General features: G+C 40.6%; 1 protein-coding gene across 1 annotated transcript in view; it reads right to left on the minus strand.

Annotated features, from left to right (window-relative positions):
• Window positions 1–852: 852 nt before the first annotated feature.
• commd10 (COMM domain containing 10) overlaps window positions 853–18027 on the minus strand; it is a 721199-nt gene continuing 704024 nt past the window's right edge. Inside the window, exons 6-7 of the mRNA XM_044026058.1 lie at window positions 1848–1907; window positions 853–1646 (exon numbers count right to left, since the gene is read on the minus strand). Of these exons, the coding sequence (XP_043881993.1) occupies window positions 1608–1646; window positions 1848–1907 (99 nt within the window). The 3' untranslated portion in view covers window positions 853–1607. The remainder of the gene's footprint in view (window positions 1647–1847; window positions 1908–18027) is intronic.

The following is an 18027-nucleotide window of genomic DNA, read 5'->3' on the forward strand; positions in this document are numbered from 1 at the left end:
ACAGAAACAGAAACACACGGGAAGGTGTGCGCTATTATTCCACTCACTTAGGGGCAACTGTTAAACTGTTAAAAAAACAAAGTTAGTGAATAATCCTATATGTCCACAAAGCAAGAAGGATGGCACAAAAGAAAGAGACTTCAGTTATGACCGTGATTACATAACATTTAGCTTTTATCAGTCACACTCTTTTTATCTGACACCAGAGAGTTCTGTGCAAAGGGAAATTTCTGAAGCTACAGAGCCTTTTCCTGTGGTAAAAACTCCACCAACACCCAATAAACTCTGCAATAAACACTTTCTTTTTCTTTAATCGACGCCAATTGGCAGCAATGTAAACATAGTTACAGACTATAGTTGCATCTTTTATGGTGCAACATGACAACACACCATTCAAGCGGCAAAATAAAATCATTCAGCTGCTGCCAAGTTTGACAGAGAGACTGAGGTTAAAAGAAAAAGGTAATGCTCTCCATGGTGCTCTGTTCTCTTGTGTGCTGCACTTCTGCGATGCTGTGTTGGTCGTTTATGGCACATAAATCACTGGAGGAAAAAACTCCTATTCTGTGCAATGGTAAAGAGGTGGCAGTTTTACCCATGTTCATACACCTGCTAATTATGGAATAAAACAGGAATTCCTTACCATTTAAATAGCAATAAAGAGCCACTGAGTCGACGTGATTAGGTTGGACTCAACTCAATCTGAAAAACAAGAGAAAAACAACTGGGAATTTGGGAACCAACGCTCTCAGACACCTGAAGTCCACTGTACCTCCCATCTGGTGAACCTGCACACCAGTTTGGTCTTAATGAGAAATAATGAGTCTTCCAAAACAACAACAAGTGCATGGATGGAGTTTGTCTTAAATTCAGATTTTATTAGTGTGAAATTCAAGTCAAAATAGCCGCGTTTCCACCAAGCAGTTCAGCTCAGTTCAGTTCCATCAAGTTTCCAATTTGTGTTGAGGAACCAAGCGCAGTGGTCTGCCTCCAACAGGGTGGAGCTAGACACACTGCAGTCCACAGGATCATCATTTACGTGTGGTGATAGGGGAAAAACTGAACGCAGCCTGCAGCCTCGTCTCCAACTAAATGAGTCTTCTTTTTATGATAAATAACCATATTCACAGAAGATAAAAAATAGAAATGTTGAACGCCCTCCACTGTTACCCTTTTGACGTCATGTAATTTATGGAAGTGACGCAGCGTTCGGCGTCAGACCTAAACACCCTGTAGTCATATTCTTACTGCACTATACTGCCTGATGGAAACACTAATGACACTGATTCTTATCTTTTTACACAATGTACACTTCACTTTTAAAGATCACTGACCAATGGCACATTTAAAAAAATCCTTTAACTAATGTATATAGCAGGGTCCTACTGGACCCACTGCCCTGCATGTTTCAGATGTTGGAGCAAGAGAAACCTCTAAAACATGCAGGGCTGTGAGTCCCCAGGACCAGGACTGAGGAGACCCTGGTACAGACCAATAAAACATTAAGTAACTTACTGCAGGTTACAGGAAAAATGTCACTGGGAAATGTACTGTATTTATATTGGAAAAGATATTTGTCTACAAAGAACAAGGCACCATGTAGGGCATCAAGTCAAGGAGTCCAACTGGCCTTGTATAATTTCCAGCTGGAAGAAAGAGGGGAAAAAGGTTCAGTTTTTGGAAAAAACAAAACAAAACAAAACAAAACAAATCACACAAAAAGAGAGATGCATTAAAATGGTCAATCTATGTACAGGGGAGACGGGCAATAATATGGACTCTGTCATAAGTGTCTCATGAGGATTCAGGACAACACATGTATTATCCACAGCACAAAGCAAACAGACCTTGTCGTAGAATTCAAGAAGCTCCTGGTGGTTAAACTCAAGGAAGACGTTTTCTTGAACCTGGAGAGAAAAGAGAGCGAGAGAGGGAGAGAGAGAGTGAAGAGCAAGCTACTCGACACACAAAACTTGAGAAAGAAAGCAGAGAGAGGCTAAAAAGGAAACGATAAGAGCACCTGCGTAAAAGTCCTGACCTAAAACTTCTTTTGTAAGCTTTCAATAAAAACCTGCATTAATAATTGCTGCTCTCAGGCTGGCACATACTCTAAGTGTTATCCATAAGAGTGTTAAAAATACACTGAAGGCAAAGCCATTGTCTCTTTTTTTTTCCTCCATTTGATTGGCTTTTATCACGTTGAGGCAGGCTGTATGTATCAGCTGTGCATATAAACATGAACTAACATATAAAACAAGCGCAAGAGTCATATAGAATTATTAAAATTCACTTTTCCATGCATTATCCGCAAAAATGATCTTGAAAGGCAAGCAAACAGAGCGCAACATAAACCAAAGAAAACAAGATAACACATTGTGGAGAAAGTCACATGTATTTAAGAGCTTGGAAAGATTGTCTTGTTATGCCTCGTGGTTGTCTTAAAGTTAAGACAAACTGTGCTTAATTGAGTGACAGCACAATGGTTGTTATTGAACACACTGCTGACACTGTCCACTGTAAGCCTTTCGCTCTCTCTCTGACTCCAGGCTTGAAAAACTATCTAGAGGAAGTGAATTAATGCGGAAAAAAACACAGAAACCCAGGGCAACCATCACTGGACTGCTGTAATCATCATCATCATCATCATCATCATCATCATACCATGAGAAACAAAGGCTTTAACAAATCCCCAACCCCTAAGAGAGAGCATAATGGTGAGCCACTATATCAACACCCATACTTGAGAAAATGGGTATAATATGTGAAATGCTGAGCACAGAATGAGAATGACGGTGCTGTCACGCAGACTGTTGATAATAGTGCTGAACTCCTGACACCGAGGAAGAGGAGGAGGAGGAGGAGGAAAAGACTCAAAGACAGTTAAAACAGATGTGACTATTCTGATTCTTTTACAGCTCCCATCCCTGCATGTGATGCTTCAAGACTAAATGGGGCTTCAGTGTGTGTGTGTGTGTGTGTGGGTGTGTGGGTGGAAAGAGGTCATGTGTCATTGCAAATTAATAACATAGATGTTAATTAGAAGCAACATTTAAATCAATAAAGGAGAGTGCACTGGGAAAACGTGTCTTGCCAAAGCACTGACTCCAGAGTTGCTAGTAGTAGGACAACCTTGAACTAAACTGATGTCATTATCATTGGTAAATATTCCTAATTAAAAGACGCACATTAAAGTGGCGATACATCATTTCTTAGTAAGTGTGATATTGTTCGGAAATGTTGTGGGCACACAGCTAAATGAGATGATTGATGAGCACACTGTGTTTACACCACTCCATAATCTATTGATCTTCACTGTGGCAAACACTACAGTAATAACGAGAAACCAATGCTGCACAATTAGTCATTTGGATAAATGGTCTTTGGCGTGCCGAGGGTCACAGTAACAACCACAGCCGAGCAGGGGGAAAAGGAAAATAAGCAGTTGTCGACAAGCTGCTCCTGTCTGACCGATGTGAGACAGGAGGTGGATGGAAATGCACGTGTGTGAAATATGACGCTGATCAAAACTGAGCGGCAGTAAAGTGAAGACAACAAACCATTTCACTGGGGTTGAGGATCAAAGTGTGTGTTCATGTGAATGTGAGACTATCAACATGTTATGATGACAATATCCTCTGTGTGTGTGTGTGTGTGTGTGTTTGTGTGTGTGTGCATCTTTAACACACCCCACTGGTCCTTGGGGTTGAGATTTTACCAAGCAGTAAACCACCAAGGCTGTGACAGATCTGGGCTAACACTAATGGGGATAGGATGCACCACAGCCCTATAATTCCACTGTGCACGCGTACAACAAAGACACACACACACACACAATTATGGGTGTCATGGTAGGGACACAGATAACGGGATTAAACCATGATGATCATCGTGAGTGCACTTGCATCTGATGCTCCATATACACAACCTGTTGTATAGAACAGATAAGGACGTCTTTATTGTCGTCCTTATCCTTACTTTGTAACAGCACGTCATGGTTTGCGACGGTGGCCCAAAAACTGTCTTGTACTCACAGGCCATTTGCTTCAGTGCAAAAAAAAAAGCATTACATGGATTTAAAACACTTGTCAAAGCAGATTTGTATTGATTTAAAAACGGAAATGTGTCACTGCGGAGGTGGGCGTGGTTTTGGGAGACGGTGCCAGGTGAGTTGATTAGCTCAGCAGCTGGGGTGAGTTGACTAATCAACTTTCTTTATCGCAGCAGCACACAGCGAGGCAGTCTGAGCAGAAGCTGAACATTTGGAGCTTGGCGTTCTGTGTCGCAGCTTTTGAAATTAAAAATAACTCCCGTCTACGACTGTCTGCTGTGATATCTGCTGGGAAAGGACCCACTCAGTAGCGGTAACACGGCGACAGTCACTTCTCAAAAAGCAGAGAAAGTCAGGGAGGGAATCAGTAAAGGGAGCAAATTTGAGGATGACTGGAAAAGGAGGTGAGAAGGGGGGAAAAAACCAAACAGACAAATGATAGAAATGAGAGGCAGCGTGAAAGCCAGAGAAGAACATGAAGAGACTTAGTGACAGAATGAGAGCTTTAGTAAAACGCTGACACTCTGTGATAACTCAGGTCGTCACTGAGCCCTTAAAGCATCTGAACTAAACTAACTCAAGGAATGTGTCATATAACAACAGAGCTATCCATATGTTTACACAGAGAGAGAGAGAGAGAGAGAGAGAGAGAGAGAGAGAGAGAGAGAGAGAGAGATGGTTCACAGGTGTACGTGAAACTGTCCGCTGATAGAAGCCATTTTAAAATATGTGTGGGGGGGAAAAAGTCCACACGAGATTTGTACAAAGTGTTCAAAACAAAGTACAGATCAATGCTCCCTTTAAATGATGTGCCCTTGTGTGACACGTTGTGTCTTACAGAAGTTTCAGAGTTGCTCCGTACGTGTGCACAGACAGCACTGTGTAGATCACTGTCATCGAGTTGAAGGTTCTTAAATATAAACTATGTCCCACAGACATGGTTGCAACAACTACAACATGATTATCTTCAAACTTTCTATTGGGCTTTCTCTAGAGTGCATCTCTTTTATTGAATGGGTCGTGCATGTATAAGTAAGGTTTGCTTCATTTCTTGCAGCATGCATTTATCAAGTTATCGTACATACTAGAATACTGCAAACTCCCTTTTAAGTCTCGGGCTTCTTTTTCTCCACCTAGATGAAAGCAGGCATTAAAAGCCCTCCCATTAAGAAAATACAAAGGGCTGAGCTGATATTAATACTTAATTGCAAGTGCAAGAGAAGTAAATTAAAAAAACTAATCAAAATATTAATGATAACAACATAAGACACAAGTTTACCATCATGTTAAGTAACTCTTTTGAAATAAACAAATGATGCAGTTCATATTACACAGTATTCCTCTAGATGGATGTGCTTTAATCGTCCAGTACTGGAACATGTTCCACTGTGTTGCAGTGAGGTGGAACATCAAATGTGTTTGTTACTTTATACCCTTGTAGAGACCACGCAGCAGGCTTATGCGATGAAGACGCACAACACTGTCAACAGAGCTATTAGCCAGTCTGGATAGGGAATAACTCGGCACGGGCAGATTCATGCCAGTATGACTAACTGGTGTTAAGACTATGACGTGAAATAATTAATAATTAACTTCCTACCCCAGCCAATGCCAGACACACATAAACCGAGCAATTACTATCTTCATCTTCCTGGCTGATGAAGGGACTCTGCTGGTCCATTTATTATCTATACTTTGATGGAGCCAATTTCAGCTGACATCAGGTGTTTATAGGCCAAACTGTTATAGGGACTCAAATCACAAGAATGAGCCACTGGGGAGCTTCCCTTGAGGAACCCATCCTGTGGGACTAGTTTCTGTTTACGTTCCACATCCGTGCATATACTACACATGCATGACACATTATGAATTCAGCCAATCAACTTTGCTGGTTTCTAGTGAGCTGAGTATCTCCTGCGCTTGAAGTTGGAGCTTCAGAGATGCATACAATGGAGTTTGTAGAACTACAATATTTTTTTCCCCAGTTCCTACACAGTAGAGGCACATCATTTAAGGGGCAATTTCACACCAGTGTTAAAGTACTTGTAATAGTACATCTGGTGACAAACTGCCTGTTAGGTGACAGACAGGCTCCACCCTGGACTATGGCTGTCAGTTTTTGAGAACGTCACAGGGTCAACATAAAAACGACCCTTTCATACTGGACTGCTGGTAAATCTTCAGTATAAATCCTTAGTATTTATTCCTTGCGTGTATAAATGACACACGATTCCAGCATGCGTGTCATTACTACCTGTCAGTGAGCAGACAATGCATACATGTCTATCAACCTGTCTCCCTGTCCTCCTGTCTGTCATCATGTCAGTCTCCATTCACAAGCTTTAACACACTACACTCTACACCATGATCACACAGATCGCTCTTAAATGTCAGCACAGGCTCAAAACATAGGGGAAATGTACAGTACATGTGCCATTTATGTTTAATTATTATACAATAGGCTCTCTTTGCTGTCAGGTCAGCCAAGTCTGTACTGGAATACAAATTTAAAACTGCTGCTTTAATTGTTTTGTTTGGTTCAGAGATTTTACTGTTGAAAATTCATTTCCGTGTATATGCCTTTCTCATGAAACACATTTTTATTATTGACTGTGAGGCACTTATTAACTGCTGTTTCAGAAGGTGCCACCATAACTAAAATCTAAAAAAGGAAGTTTATTAGTATTTTATGAGGATGTGCAGAAAGATGGAGAAGATGTCACAAAAGCAGGAAATGTTTTTCAAAAAAGGTACTTATGTGGAAATAAACTTGCATCGCATCATGGCTGACTCTTTCATTAAAATGAATTGAGATGAAAACGTTTTTTTTTTAACTGAAGTTAAGCAAATAAAATTGAGAAACACCACATCTGTCACTCTAGGAGGGTAAACGTTGAATTTAATAGTTTGTTTGCCGCGTTTGTGTTAAAAAAACAAACAAATTCTCTCTAAGAGGCAGCAATGCTGTCACAACACTGCCATTTAATAATGATTGTGTTGTTTGGGTCAGTGCTACAGTTGTGCTGCCTCCTCTTTTATGTTATGAGTGTTTCTCTCCATCTGTCTGTTCCTCATCAACACTGCTGAGGTACAGAGAGATGATGATGCTCAAACTTCATACTACCTACAGATGAGGAATTTAAGACAGGTTAACGATTCAGCTCAGGAGAAACATGTATTTGACACTGACCTAATCAATTTATGCCTTCCCACTCATTAAAGCACACTATTTAACTAATAACAAAACGCCTCTACTGTCTTCTTTGCTACATTTACAAACAAGAAGGGGGTTGGTGGGCAACTAACAAAATTTCTATGACAAAGAAAATGCCACAAACAATTAGAACTTACATTTCTCAAACTCATGCACACTGCTGGCATTCCATAGCTGAAAGTCTGGAAGTAGCACACAAACAATCAGAATTTGTACTGGATTTGCAATTAATTTAAAAAGTAAAACCTACAATTAATCATTTGTATGCACTCACACAGACAAACCATAGCTGGTTTAGTCTCTGCGGGTTTATCTTACTTTCATAATTACTTAAGCATGCTACTCAAAAATTTACATTTTCTTCTCTTGTTACTTTAGTAAATTGCGTTTTTATATGTTTCATATTTCACAAAGGTCCATCTTATACACACATATATATATATATATATATATATATATATATATATGTGTGTGTGTGTTCCACTGTACAATGCTAGAGAATATAGGAAAGCTGATTGATATTTTATATCTTTGCATTCCTTTACCATTTGGTTTAAACCTCCGTGAAGGTCTAGTAAAACTTAATAACACCATAGAAAAAAGAATAGAACAATCTGGAAAACATATTCAATCTCCATCTCCTGATGTTCTTTTAAGTGTAGGTGGAGTGAGCTTTAGCAACTGGCTATTTATATATATATATATTTATTTATTTATTTATTTATTTATTTTTCACTGTATTTCTTCTGGTTTCCCCCCCCCCACATAGGATTAGCATACGGATGTCCAGAAGCTGAGTAACTTTGTGTAGTGTTCTACAGTATGACAAAATGTCAAAATGAAACACTAGAAAGTGTTCCGAGAGCACATACCTCAGCCTAAAACATATATCAGGATAATTATCTAGATCCACACCAAGTTTTAACTGTTTATATTAGCATTTCTTAAGAAAACACATGCATAATTAAACCCCCTTGATTGAGGCCAACTCTGCCCAATGCCAAGAAGTGGCTATGAGTGAGAGAGGTGGAGAAGGAGGGGTGAAGGAGCAGCGCAGGGGCCGTGGAATAAGCCGTGTCAATTAGTTCCTGCTTTAAAGAAAGCAGAAAACAATGCCATATCTAGCTTTTTAAATCGGATCTACTGAAGTTAATAGGTTCTTCCTTGGCCCAGGAAAATGTGTTTATAGGTAGTAACATAATCCTACTTAAACAAACAGCAGTGCAAACATGACCTCCTTGGTGAAGGTGACATGAGTTCCTGAAGTTGCTAGACATCAATAATTTTTAATCTCTGATTTAATGAACTTTAACCAGTCACAACATTCGCTGCTGCGCGCCAGCTTCTTGGAATCACTCAGTAAACACAGCAGCCGGCTGCTTCACACAGAACTGTGATGTGCCTGTCAACAACAACAACAAACAGAAATCAATAGTTCAAAAACCAAGCATGTTTAATCTTCCCATGACCCTTTTGATCCCAGAGTCATTCAGGAAAAAAAAAAACACTGCCTGCAGAAGCCACACATGCACTGTGCACTGATTCAGAAAGGGGGCCGACATGAACTGGTATCCACATCTACAGCAATGCCCCGTAGCCATCTCACACTGACAGGCTTGGAACCTCAAAACATCAGCCATTCACTAAAAGCCTTTCGAGTAAAACAAATAAGAGCTGTCAAATTCAAACACTGGAGACTGTCAATCACTTTTTGGGTTTTATAAGTGAAATCAGCACGAGCAGATGTGTGCAAGAGAAGAGTCACACTTTTGACATGATGGAAAACCCTTCATGTACAAGAAAGGGGCCTTCAAGAAGATGTAATGAGCCAACATGCCACTCAGTGTTTCTAATTTCTATGGTTTGGAGAAAACACCAGGAAGGAATTGACCTAGAATGTTTCATCAATCTGAATATTTCACCCCCCTTTACTTTTTTATTAGGAAACGAATAATGTTCTTATTCTGTCTAAACTCTGAAAACAGCAGGGAGTAAATAATGGCTCAGAAGAAAAGGGGTGTGTGCTGCTGCATCAGGGGAGACAGTGGGAACGCGATCAAAAGAAAAACAAGGCATACAAGGTACACAAAGTCATAAACAAAACTGGGACTCTGATTTGTTTTGTGTTTAGACGGGAGCTAGGAGGAGGCCGCGGGTTCCAGGCATGATAGGCTACATTCCTGAAAACACAGAGAAGAGAGGGGGAGGGGGGGGGGACAATGATGCAGGTCAAGGGCCTTGATTTACAGAGGCTGCCATCTTGTGCCACCACAGCAGCTTAAAATAACAAACAAGCTAGAATGTGCGTTTCATATTTTGAAGGGTAAATGTACTATTCTAACAAATAAGGATAAGATAATTTTATGGATGCACTGTAGTTCCCTCAGATGCTTATGAAAGCGAGGGATAAGTGGAGGAATTTGTCGCTATTGGCAGTTTCACTAATTCTTAAACACTGGACCTTTGAAAGTGTTTAGACCTGGGTCTTTCTCTCCATGTCCACATGTTTGAAGATGGTCCGTGCGACATAAATGCTGTGATCTGCCCAAGCCCACGGTACTGTGTGTGGACCCTCTGTGGACAAACACTAGCACCTCCACATTTTGTGACCGCACAAACTGTATAAACTGTACAGTGAGTACGGTTCACAACACTTTCTCGTCCAGTTGGCGACGTGCTTGGGTTGGGTCAAAAGAGACAACAAAGAAGACGGTGACCATGGGAACTTGCTTGAGGTTATGCGAGAAGGTCCGCCGGTACCCACACATGCATAACCCATAACTCCAAGCATACAAGAACATACAAATGAGGGGGAATTCCTGGCAAAGAAAAATCACTGCTACTGAAATGAGATGTGAGCGTGAGTACAGACTGTGGACATTCTGATTTGCATGACCCAGGCCTTACACATCACTTTTAGTCAACTATTTTAATAGTCTGAACTTACTAAAGCGGGTTATCATAAAATGATTTAAATAAAAATTGAAATGATTGTTTTTAGCTGACAATTTTTCAACTCCTTATCCATTTAGAAGAATAATAATAATTATCAACTTTGATTAGGTCTTTATTTTCCTCCTGTCTGCTCATTAGCTAACAATTCATGCACTCACAAGTTTTACTAAACTGTTTTCAATGTACTGCACAGCAACTGCGGCTGGTTTGAAATGATTGCATGAACCCACATAAATCACACTTTTGTAGACACACCCCCTAAGCTGCCTGTTTGTGACTTTCCCTCCTGGCAAACACACACCCACAACTTGCGGTTTCAATCATTTCCATCAGGCTTTAACAGCATGAAATGAGGTCTTCCCTGTCTCCGTCTGCCTGTTGAGGTGATACCGTCCCCTCGCCCTGCTCTCAGCTTCCCTCGTTACATTGGGATCACCGTTTCTTGATATGATCCTTTGTCTTTGTCTAGAACTTCCAACTTCCCCTTGTCTTAAGTGACACCCTGTTATAGACAGCCCATCAGTGAGCTGTCCATCCAGAGCCCAGTTGTGGTATGACATTTATTAAGAGGCAGTGTTGCCTGCAGTCTCACAGCCTCGGTCTGTATCCCCACGTGAATACAGAGAACCAATTAGAGGAACAACGGGGGCATATGTCTACATGCTCAGAGAAGCAAGGCCACAAACACACAAAACAGACAGATGGAGGGATGGTTAAGGGGAGTGAAGGACATGGGGAAAGAGGAGAGGAGACGAAAGGTATTGAATATGTCTCACCAGTAGAAGGTCCTATGAGGAACAAAATGCTAGCAATAAACTTTTGATGAAATACAAACACTATCTCTACTTACTTCATGGGTGTTGAAAATAAAAGTTTCGTTGCAAACTTTCTATGCAAACACACAGGCCCTACTCAAAGGCATTAACCGCACAACACACCCGGCACTGTCAAAATACACAGCAACCTTTCATTAAACAATATGAAGTTTGACATTCAAGAGCAGCAGGAGGCATAGAGAGCTAAACAAATGACATCCTTGATGGCGGGTTGAAGGTAGACAGCTATTTTGCCTATTGGCTTTGTCTCACGTGGGTGAGGTCACCAATATCCTGTTTATACAAGTGTGTGAATATGTCCATTACTAGTTTGCATGTGTGCACTGACCATCCACCTTCCCGGTCAGAATCAACCACATCCTGTGTTGTGGTTAGAAACAATGGGAACATGAATAGGTTTCCACCAGAAGTCTATTCATTCGGCTCCCACATCCGCCTCTTGTATTGTCACATGCTATTCTGAAATGTGGATGATGGTCTTCACGTGGGAAATCTATTAAAAAGATCAATCAGTGTATAGACGGGAAGATATGGAAAGAAGAACGAAAGCCCCTTTTAAGTATAACATCTTGTCTGGTTCCTCCGTCTGTTTAAGTAATCAACTTTCATGCACAAGTCTCTGTTCTGGAAAAACCCCAAACCGACTTAGGGCAGAACGGTTATTAATAGAGCAACAATGTTTGCATGTAATATTGCCTTCGGCTTACTAGACACGACTACAGTGGTACATTCACAAGGAGAGAGACTGTATACCAAAACATGCCAATCAACTGTCACATCATTTCATCCATGACATGGAAGCAATTCTCTGCATTTGGTATCTAAGTAATATCCAGTCACTTTACATAGTAGCTCGAGTCATTAGCCTTGCCAAAGGCTCCCCTGAGATTCTCATTTTATGTTTCAACCATGTTACAAAGTGGCAAAACATTCATATCAAACTTGTTTGTACCTGCTGTCATTTGGGAACACACTGTTGTGAATAATACAAACAAAGAGGCTAGTTTAGGTTTTTCATCTGGTTTGACAACAGGATTAGTACTAGAGCCTGAAATTACCTGCAAACTTGGAATCAATTGCCTTTACTGGCAATTTCACAGCTTATAGTCACACTGGAGTCATGCAGAAAACATTCAAAGAAATAAATACTACTGACTGAGTTACTTAAGAAAATGACTCCGGGCTTGTGGTCCAATAGCTACATCCAAACAGTCACTTTTCAAAGTGGTTTGTTTTGTTTTATTAACATATATTACCCAATTACACCCTATTTCTAAAAATTTATTTATGTGCAAAGTTTAATTTACTGACACGTCTTCATGTCCTAGTTATACACAGCTCTCATTGCTGTTAATTAGCCTGATGAGGTGTAATCAACCACAGTAGATGAAGGCACCTGTATGTTTGTGCAGGGCCTTTACGACTGATAAGAGAGATGTGCTTCATGATTATCGCTACCCATTAGGTACAATTTGTATAAATACATGAAAACAACAATTAAATAGAAAAGGCACATATGGGTTAAAACAAATTTCATTTATATAATCAATACTGATAGATACAAATATGAAAAATAAAAATACCCTGGAGCAACACAGACAAAATACAACTTGAAGAATATATTAAAAGAATGGACGCAAATATAAAAATAATGTATGCAAAATTGACCGAATGATTAAACACAGATGTAACTACCAGTTAAATCACCCAAAAACACAACATTGGTACTGAGAAAGCTACATTTGATCCAGTGATGAGTGGTGTTTTTTGTACACCTACATATTACAGACTGTGCTGGGTCCACATATTTATAGTCTGCCATTTGACCATTTAATAATAGATAATAAAGTGTGATGAGAGGGGACAGAGAGGGACAAACAGACAAGCAGAGAGAGAGAGAAAGACAGCGACAGTGGTGTTAAATTCGTGTCAACAGAGTGGCCACTGATGCCAGGTCATTAGGTTCTCAAGTTAATGAAATAAAAGAACAATGAAGAATTGTTCCGTTAGGTCCAACACAGAGAGTGGTTGTTAAACTGTGGAGTGTCCTCGTTCACCCACAACTTTCCATCCTACACACAAATGAATATACACACACACACACCCACCCACAAGCACTCTTTTTTCTTCTCATGTGCACGTTCACACACATGCGCACACGCACACGCACACACACACACACACACGACTGATGGTCTCTAGGTGGGCAAGGGTGGGATTTTCACACGCCTCGCTCCCCAGAGCCCATTCAGTACAGTACACAGCATGACAGCAGGACATACACACAAAGCCTGGGATTGTCTGCACCCAGTGGGCCACTCACTGAACTCGAATGACAGAAATACACTGGAGCACGGATGCAGATACATACACAGACTCACTACAGACATGTCTGAACACACACACACACACACACACACACACACACACACGTGTGCATGCGGACATGCATGTTCTTTCTCTCACACAAGGTTGTGCAGCATTTGTAGTGAGGACTAACTAACCCTAAAACCAGGACAGAATGTGAAAACCAGCTAAAATATCCTGACTCCCTAAGGATACGGAACACACACACACACACACCATACTCATACTGACCTTTATCTTTATTTCTAGACGACTGCAGTTGAATATTTTAGCGTGATTAGAACAAATATATGATTTTGAAAGTCACTTTCTGATTAACTAACTTTGTAACCAATTACATTATCCATTAGAAAGAAAAAAAAATGACTAAGAATTAAATTCTGAAGAGCTAGACTACAAGTAAACTGACAATCTCACCATTTGTGCACAATGTGAGACTCAAAAGTGTTTTGGGTTGGACACCAGAACCATTTACTCCATGACATCACTTTGATCAAGCTACATTCATCATCGTGTTCAGGGGATTAATGATTATTAAGAACACAGCTCATTCATAAATAATAGTTTTGGCCACCATGGACTAATAGAAATAAACACTAAAAACCCAGCTACTCTCATGTTAATGTTATATCCTATTAAGTTTATGAAGCATAAAAGTAAACAAATGTTGGCGGGTTACAATTTATTTCAATATTAGTTGTAGCACAGCTATAACTTTAAGGTCCAAATATGTAATGTATTCACATAAAAAGCTGTTAACCAGTAAGAGTGTGTTAATCGACATTCGCTACCAGGTAGAATGACTCTTCAATGCAAGTGGGTTTTTATCACCTTTGGCTCCACTCAGCATTAACTGGAACATAAGAGCCGAGTGAACACAGCAGTTTCTTCTTTCTTTGGCAGAAATACAAATTCCTGCATCATTTTCCATTGCAACCCTATTTCATCTTCTGGCTGTTAGCCCAGCCCTTTGCGATGAATGTTTGTGGCACACCTTATTTTTACAACTCAGGAGGGGGGTGTCAATGTATTTATTTCATCGATTTGGTTATTGAACAATCCGTTGAAAAAAGGAACAGAAATAAATGATACAAAATCGCATCTAACCTCCATTGTGTTGATTTAGACTCATCTTGTTTCCAGCTCAATCGTGACACCACAATATACACAGGAGTAATGCAGTGGTAAAAAATAATAACCACAGGCAATGGGAATGGTGTTAAACACCTTTATAGCAGGTTTATCTGGGTGCAAAAATCACTGGGTATCACCTACTCATTTTTAGTGTGAAAGACACTTGAGAGAATCAAGACAAGTGGAGAAAAGGCTACAGTTTCCACAGCAGTCTCAGATAAATCTGTCTGACATCTTGAAGATGTGTGCTGGAGGTTCTTCAGCGTACGGTACCTTCTGTGCTCTGCAGTGGCCCGTGAGTAAACCAACAGCGACTGGGACACCCTCCGCGTTACCCCATCACAGCTGAGCAGCCATAACTTGAACCAAAAACACAAATGGGCACTGGAGCACTTTGAGTGATGCTAGTGACACTTTCCTCTCTACCCCACTCTCTGGTGATGTAGAGCCACGTTATTTTTCAACCACATGGGAATCTCCCTCCTCCACTCCTCCACTGGAAAATACGACTCCCTAACCCCCCCACCACCATATGCTCCCCGTACTGTGGTCAGTGCTGAACAGAAACAGCTTGGTTCTGTTCAGCCCTCAGGTCGGCATGTCTGCAATGCATCATGTGCTATAAGCTGCGGTTGTTGGTTTCCTAGTGGCCCGTGCGTCTATAAGAGTCAACCAATCCACAACGGATAAGTGCTTTTATGATTTGATGCACTGCCACTTCCTCATATGAACAAGCGTGAGCATTCATGACGCCTATTATAGAGAGCTTTAAAGCTATTGGCAATAACAGATTTACTTTGACATTCAAACAAAAATTCATGCCTGAGGATTTTTTTTCGAAATGGTCCATTTATTTGATCAAATGTACTTATTTTATAGAGTTGAAGGCAGCCTTGCCCAAAGCTGAGCCAACAGGCAGAAAAGACACACACCACGTCTGTACAGAACAGTTTGTACACTTTTAACAAGTGAATCTGGGGCACTTTCCGTTAGAGAACGTGGCAATATTTATTGACATTTCACATCAAAAACATCCCTAACTACTATATTTCTGAGCATAGTGCATTTTACTGCTGTGGTGGACATGAAACAAACTTCAGATTTCACATTTTGAAGCCCAGTGCATGATACATGACCGATAACTATGCATAATAAAAAGAAAATGCATGCAGAGGTCTTCATGGATTTCAGATTAAACCTCTCCATATGGCATGGAGGAAGGAAGCAGAGCAAGCGACTAAGCTTTGCCAACATCAAACCAGTCCCAAAACCACCTCAACTTGTCTTAATCTGACAAACTGCCGCAGTTCATGACTTTTTCCATTGATGTATGAACCTGAAAACTTATGACAAAAGCCTTCAGAGGCTTTCTAAAGCCAAGCACACTCCTTAAAGACTCATCTGAGACAAGGCTCAGAAATCTTTTCATCATCGTTACAGGAATCCTGAGGTTTCAGCCCCCTGTAGAGAATTTGTGTTATGTGAGAAGCCAAGTGCAATAAAACAAGATTTTGATGAACCCGTCTCCCACCTCACTTCCATACCTCCCACTTTTGTTTCAAATGCTTAAACTTCACTCTCCCTCGTTTCTTCCATAATACTTTAAAGTTCTTACCAGTGTACTGAACTTGCCGTTTTATTACTGTGGGGTTTTTTTGACTATGAGATTCACAAAAAAAGAAGCTTTGCATAGGCAGGAAGTTTCTCCAGATAAGTTAGCTCAGTGCAATCTTAACACGAGTGTAATCTCATCTTGCAGCATGACTTTGGAGGGTAAGGAAGATAGATTGTGTGTGCACCTGACCTCCTTTTCAGTATTCACTCAAACGAGTGACTCATAGGTGACAAGCTGAAGTATTTGAATAAATACAGGGGGACTAAGGCAGAGCAAGGAAGAGGATGGAAAATGGGTTAGAGTCAAGACAAAACTGAAGGAGAGGGACAAAGAGAGAAGCCTAAACATGAGCAATTTCCTTTTAATGGTGAAGAAAGCGAGAAAAGTTAATCCATTTCATAGTCACCCACCACACCGCCCTTCATCTGCAGTTTGTGGGAGTGTCAGGGGCTGGGCTGGCCTAGATACATGCAAAATAAATAAAGCCATAATATCCTCTGGTACAGTCTTTGAAAGCTTCAAGCAGCATCTGTTCCTACTTTTAATCTGGTTAGGGCGTTTCTCTGAAGCCGAATGCTATCTTCATCAGCAGGCATTATAGATATGAGGATGAGACATGATCAATGGAATGCACAAATGTGGCGGATAATAATGTCAATAATCCCCATTAATTCCAATTCCCAAGTGTATAAATGTATCCATGAGATGCATATATTAGTGATTGGGGGAAAAAATGGTATAAACACAATAGTGAAGCAGTTGAGTTTGGTTTATGTCTAAGAAAGCAAAGGTTTGGGACTTGACTCGCATTGTGCTCCCCGTCTCCGACGATCTGTCCTATGTGGCCTATTTAGCTCAACCAACATCCAGCATCTGAAAACAACCAGACCTCAAAGTGTGTGAAGCTTCTCCCCGTGCTCGTCATTACCATGTTTGTTTATCTACTGCTTGCCCCCACAGTGGAACACACACCCTTGTTAAGAAAGGAGAGGAAAGCTTTAAAAGTGGAAATAAGGCATACATTTCAGTCGGGTCCCAAGACGACGAGTGGTACCGAGCTGTTTTCCATAATGATAGCTTAACGGGAGCTAGCCGACTGAGCGAGGGGCACGGCGGCCTCATTAAGGCGCTCGCTCAGGAACAGATTAGCGCTTCATTAACATACAGAGAGAATCAGGGGGAAATTACCACTCTCCATTTCACAGTCTGAAAGGCCCAGAGTTAGAGATAAGTGGTGGGGAAAAGATGGACCCAATTTGGGGGAAGATAAAAATCATAGCTCGGTATAAAAAATTTGTTATAAAGGCATCCTGGGCATCTCTGACCATGTCTGGTTATATTGTATTTCTTTCATTCTCTCTGTTTTAGCACCTGTCACTCATTTTTATTCACACTGCCCTTTGCTTCTCAGACACAGGCCTGACTGGGCTTCATAATATTTGAAGAAAATGAAAGTGGTTTCTCTGATCTGTATTAGTCCTTTTAATGATAATACCACAAATCTCCTGTACCTCTTGCATGAACAAAAACAGACTTTCCTAATTACTCTGACGCTAAAGTGGAGGGAGCCGCAGCAGGACCGTGTGCTTAACAATGGCAGGCTTCTAAAGAAGCACTGGCAAAGCAGGTCATACAAAAGCTATAAAAAGTTTATTGCACATAAAATGATGTGATGCTAATTTAACTTGGAAAACATGCTGGCTATTATGTGATGGCGGCAATTGCTCTGTTTTTGGCAACAGTAAAGAAGTTTTACAGGAAAGGTTCGTTTGACTTTTGGTCAAACAAAGTTTGAAAAGGACTTTCAAGCTAATTTGAAAGTCCAATTTCCAGCCAAAAATAGGCCATTCTGGTCACG

The sequence above is a fragment of the Solea senegalensis genome, linkage group LG5, assembly GCF_019176455.1.
Source record: "Solea senegalensis isolate Sse05_10M linkage group LG5, IFAPA_SoseM_1, whole genome shotgun sequence".
Classification (NCBI taxonomy): Eukaryota; Metazoa; Chordata; class Actinopteri; order Pleuronectiformes; family Soleidae; genus Solea; species Solea senegalensis.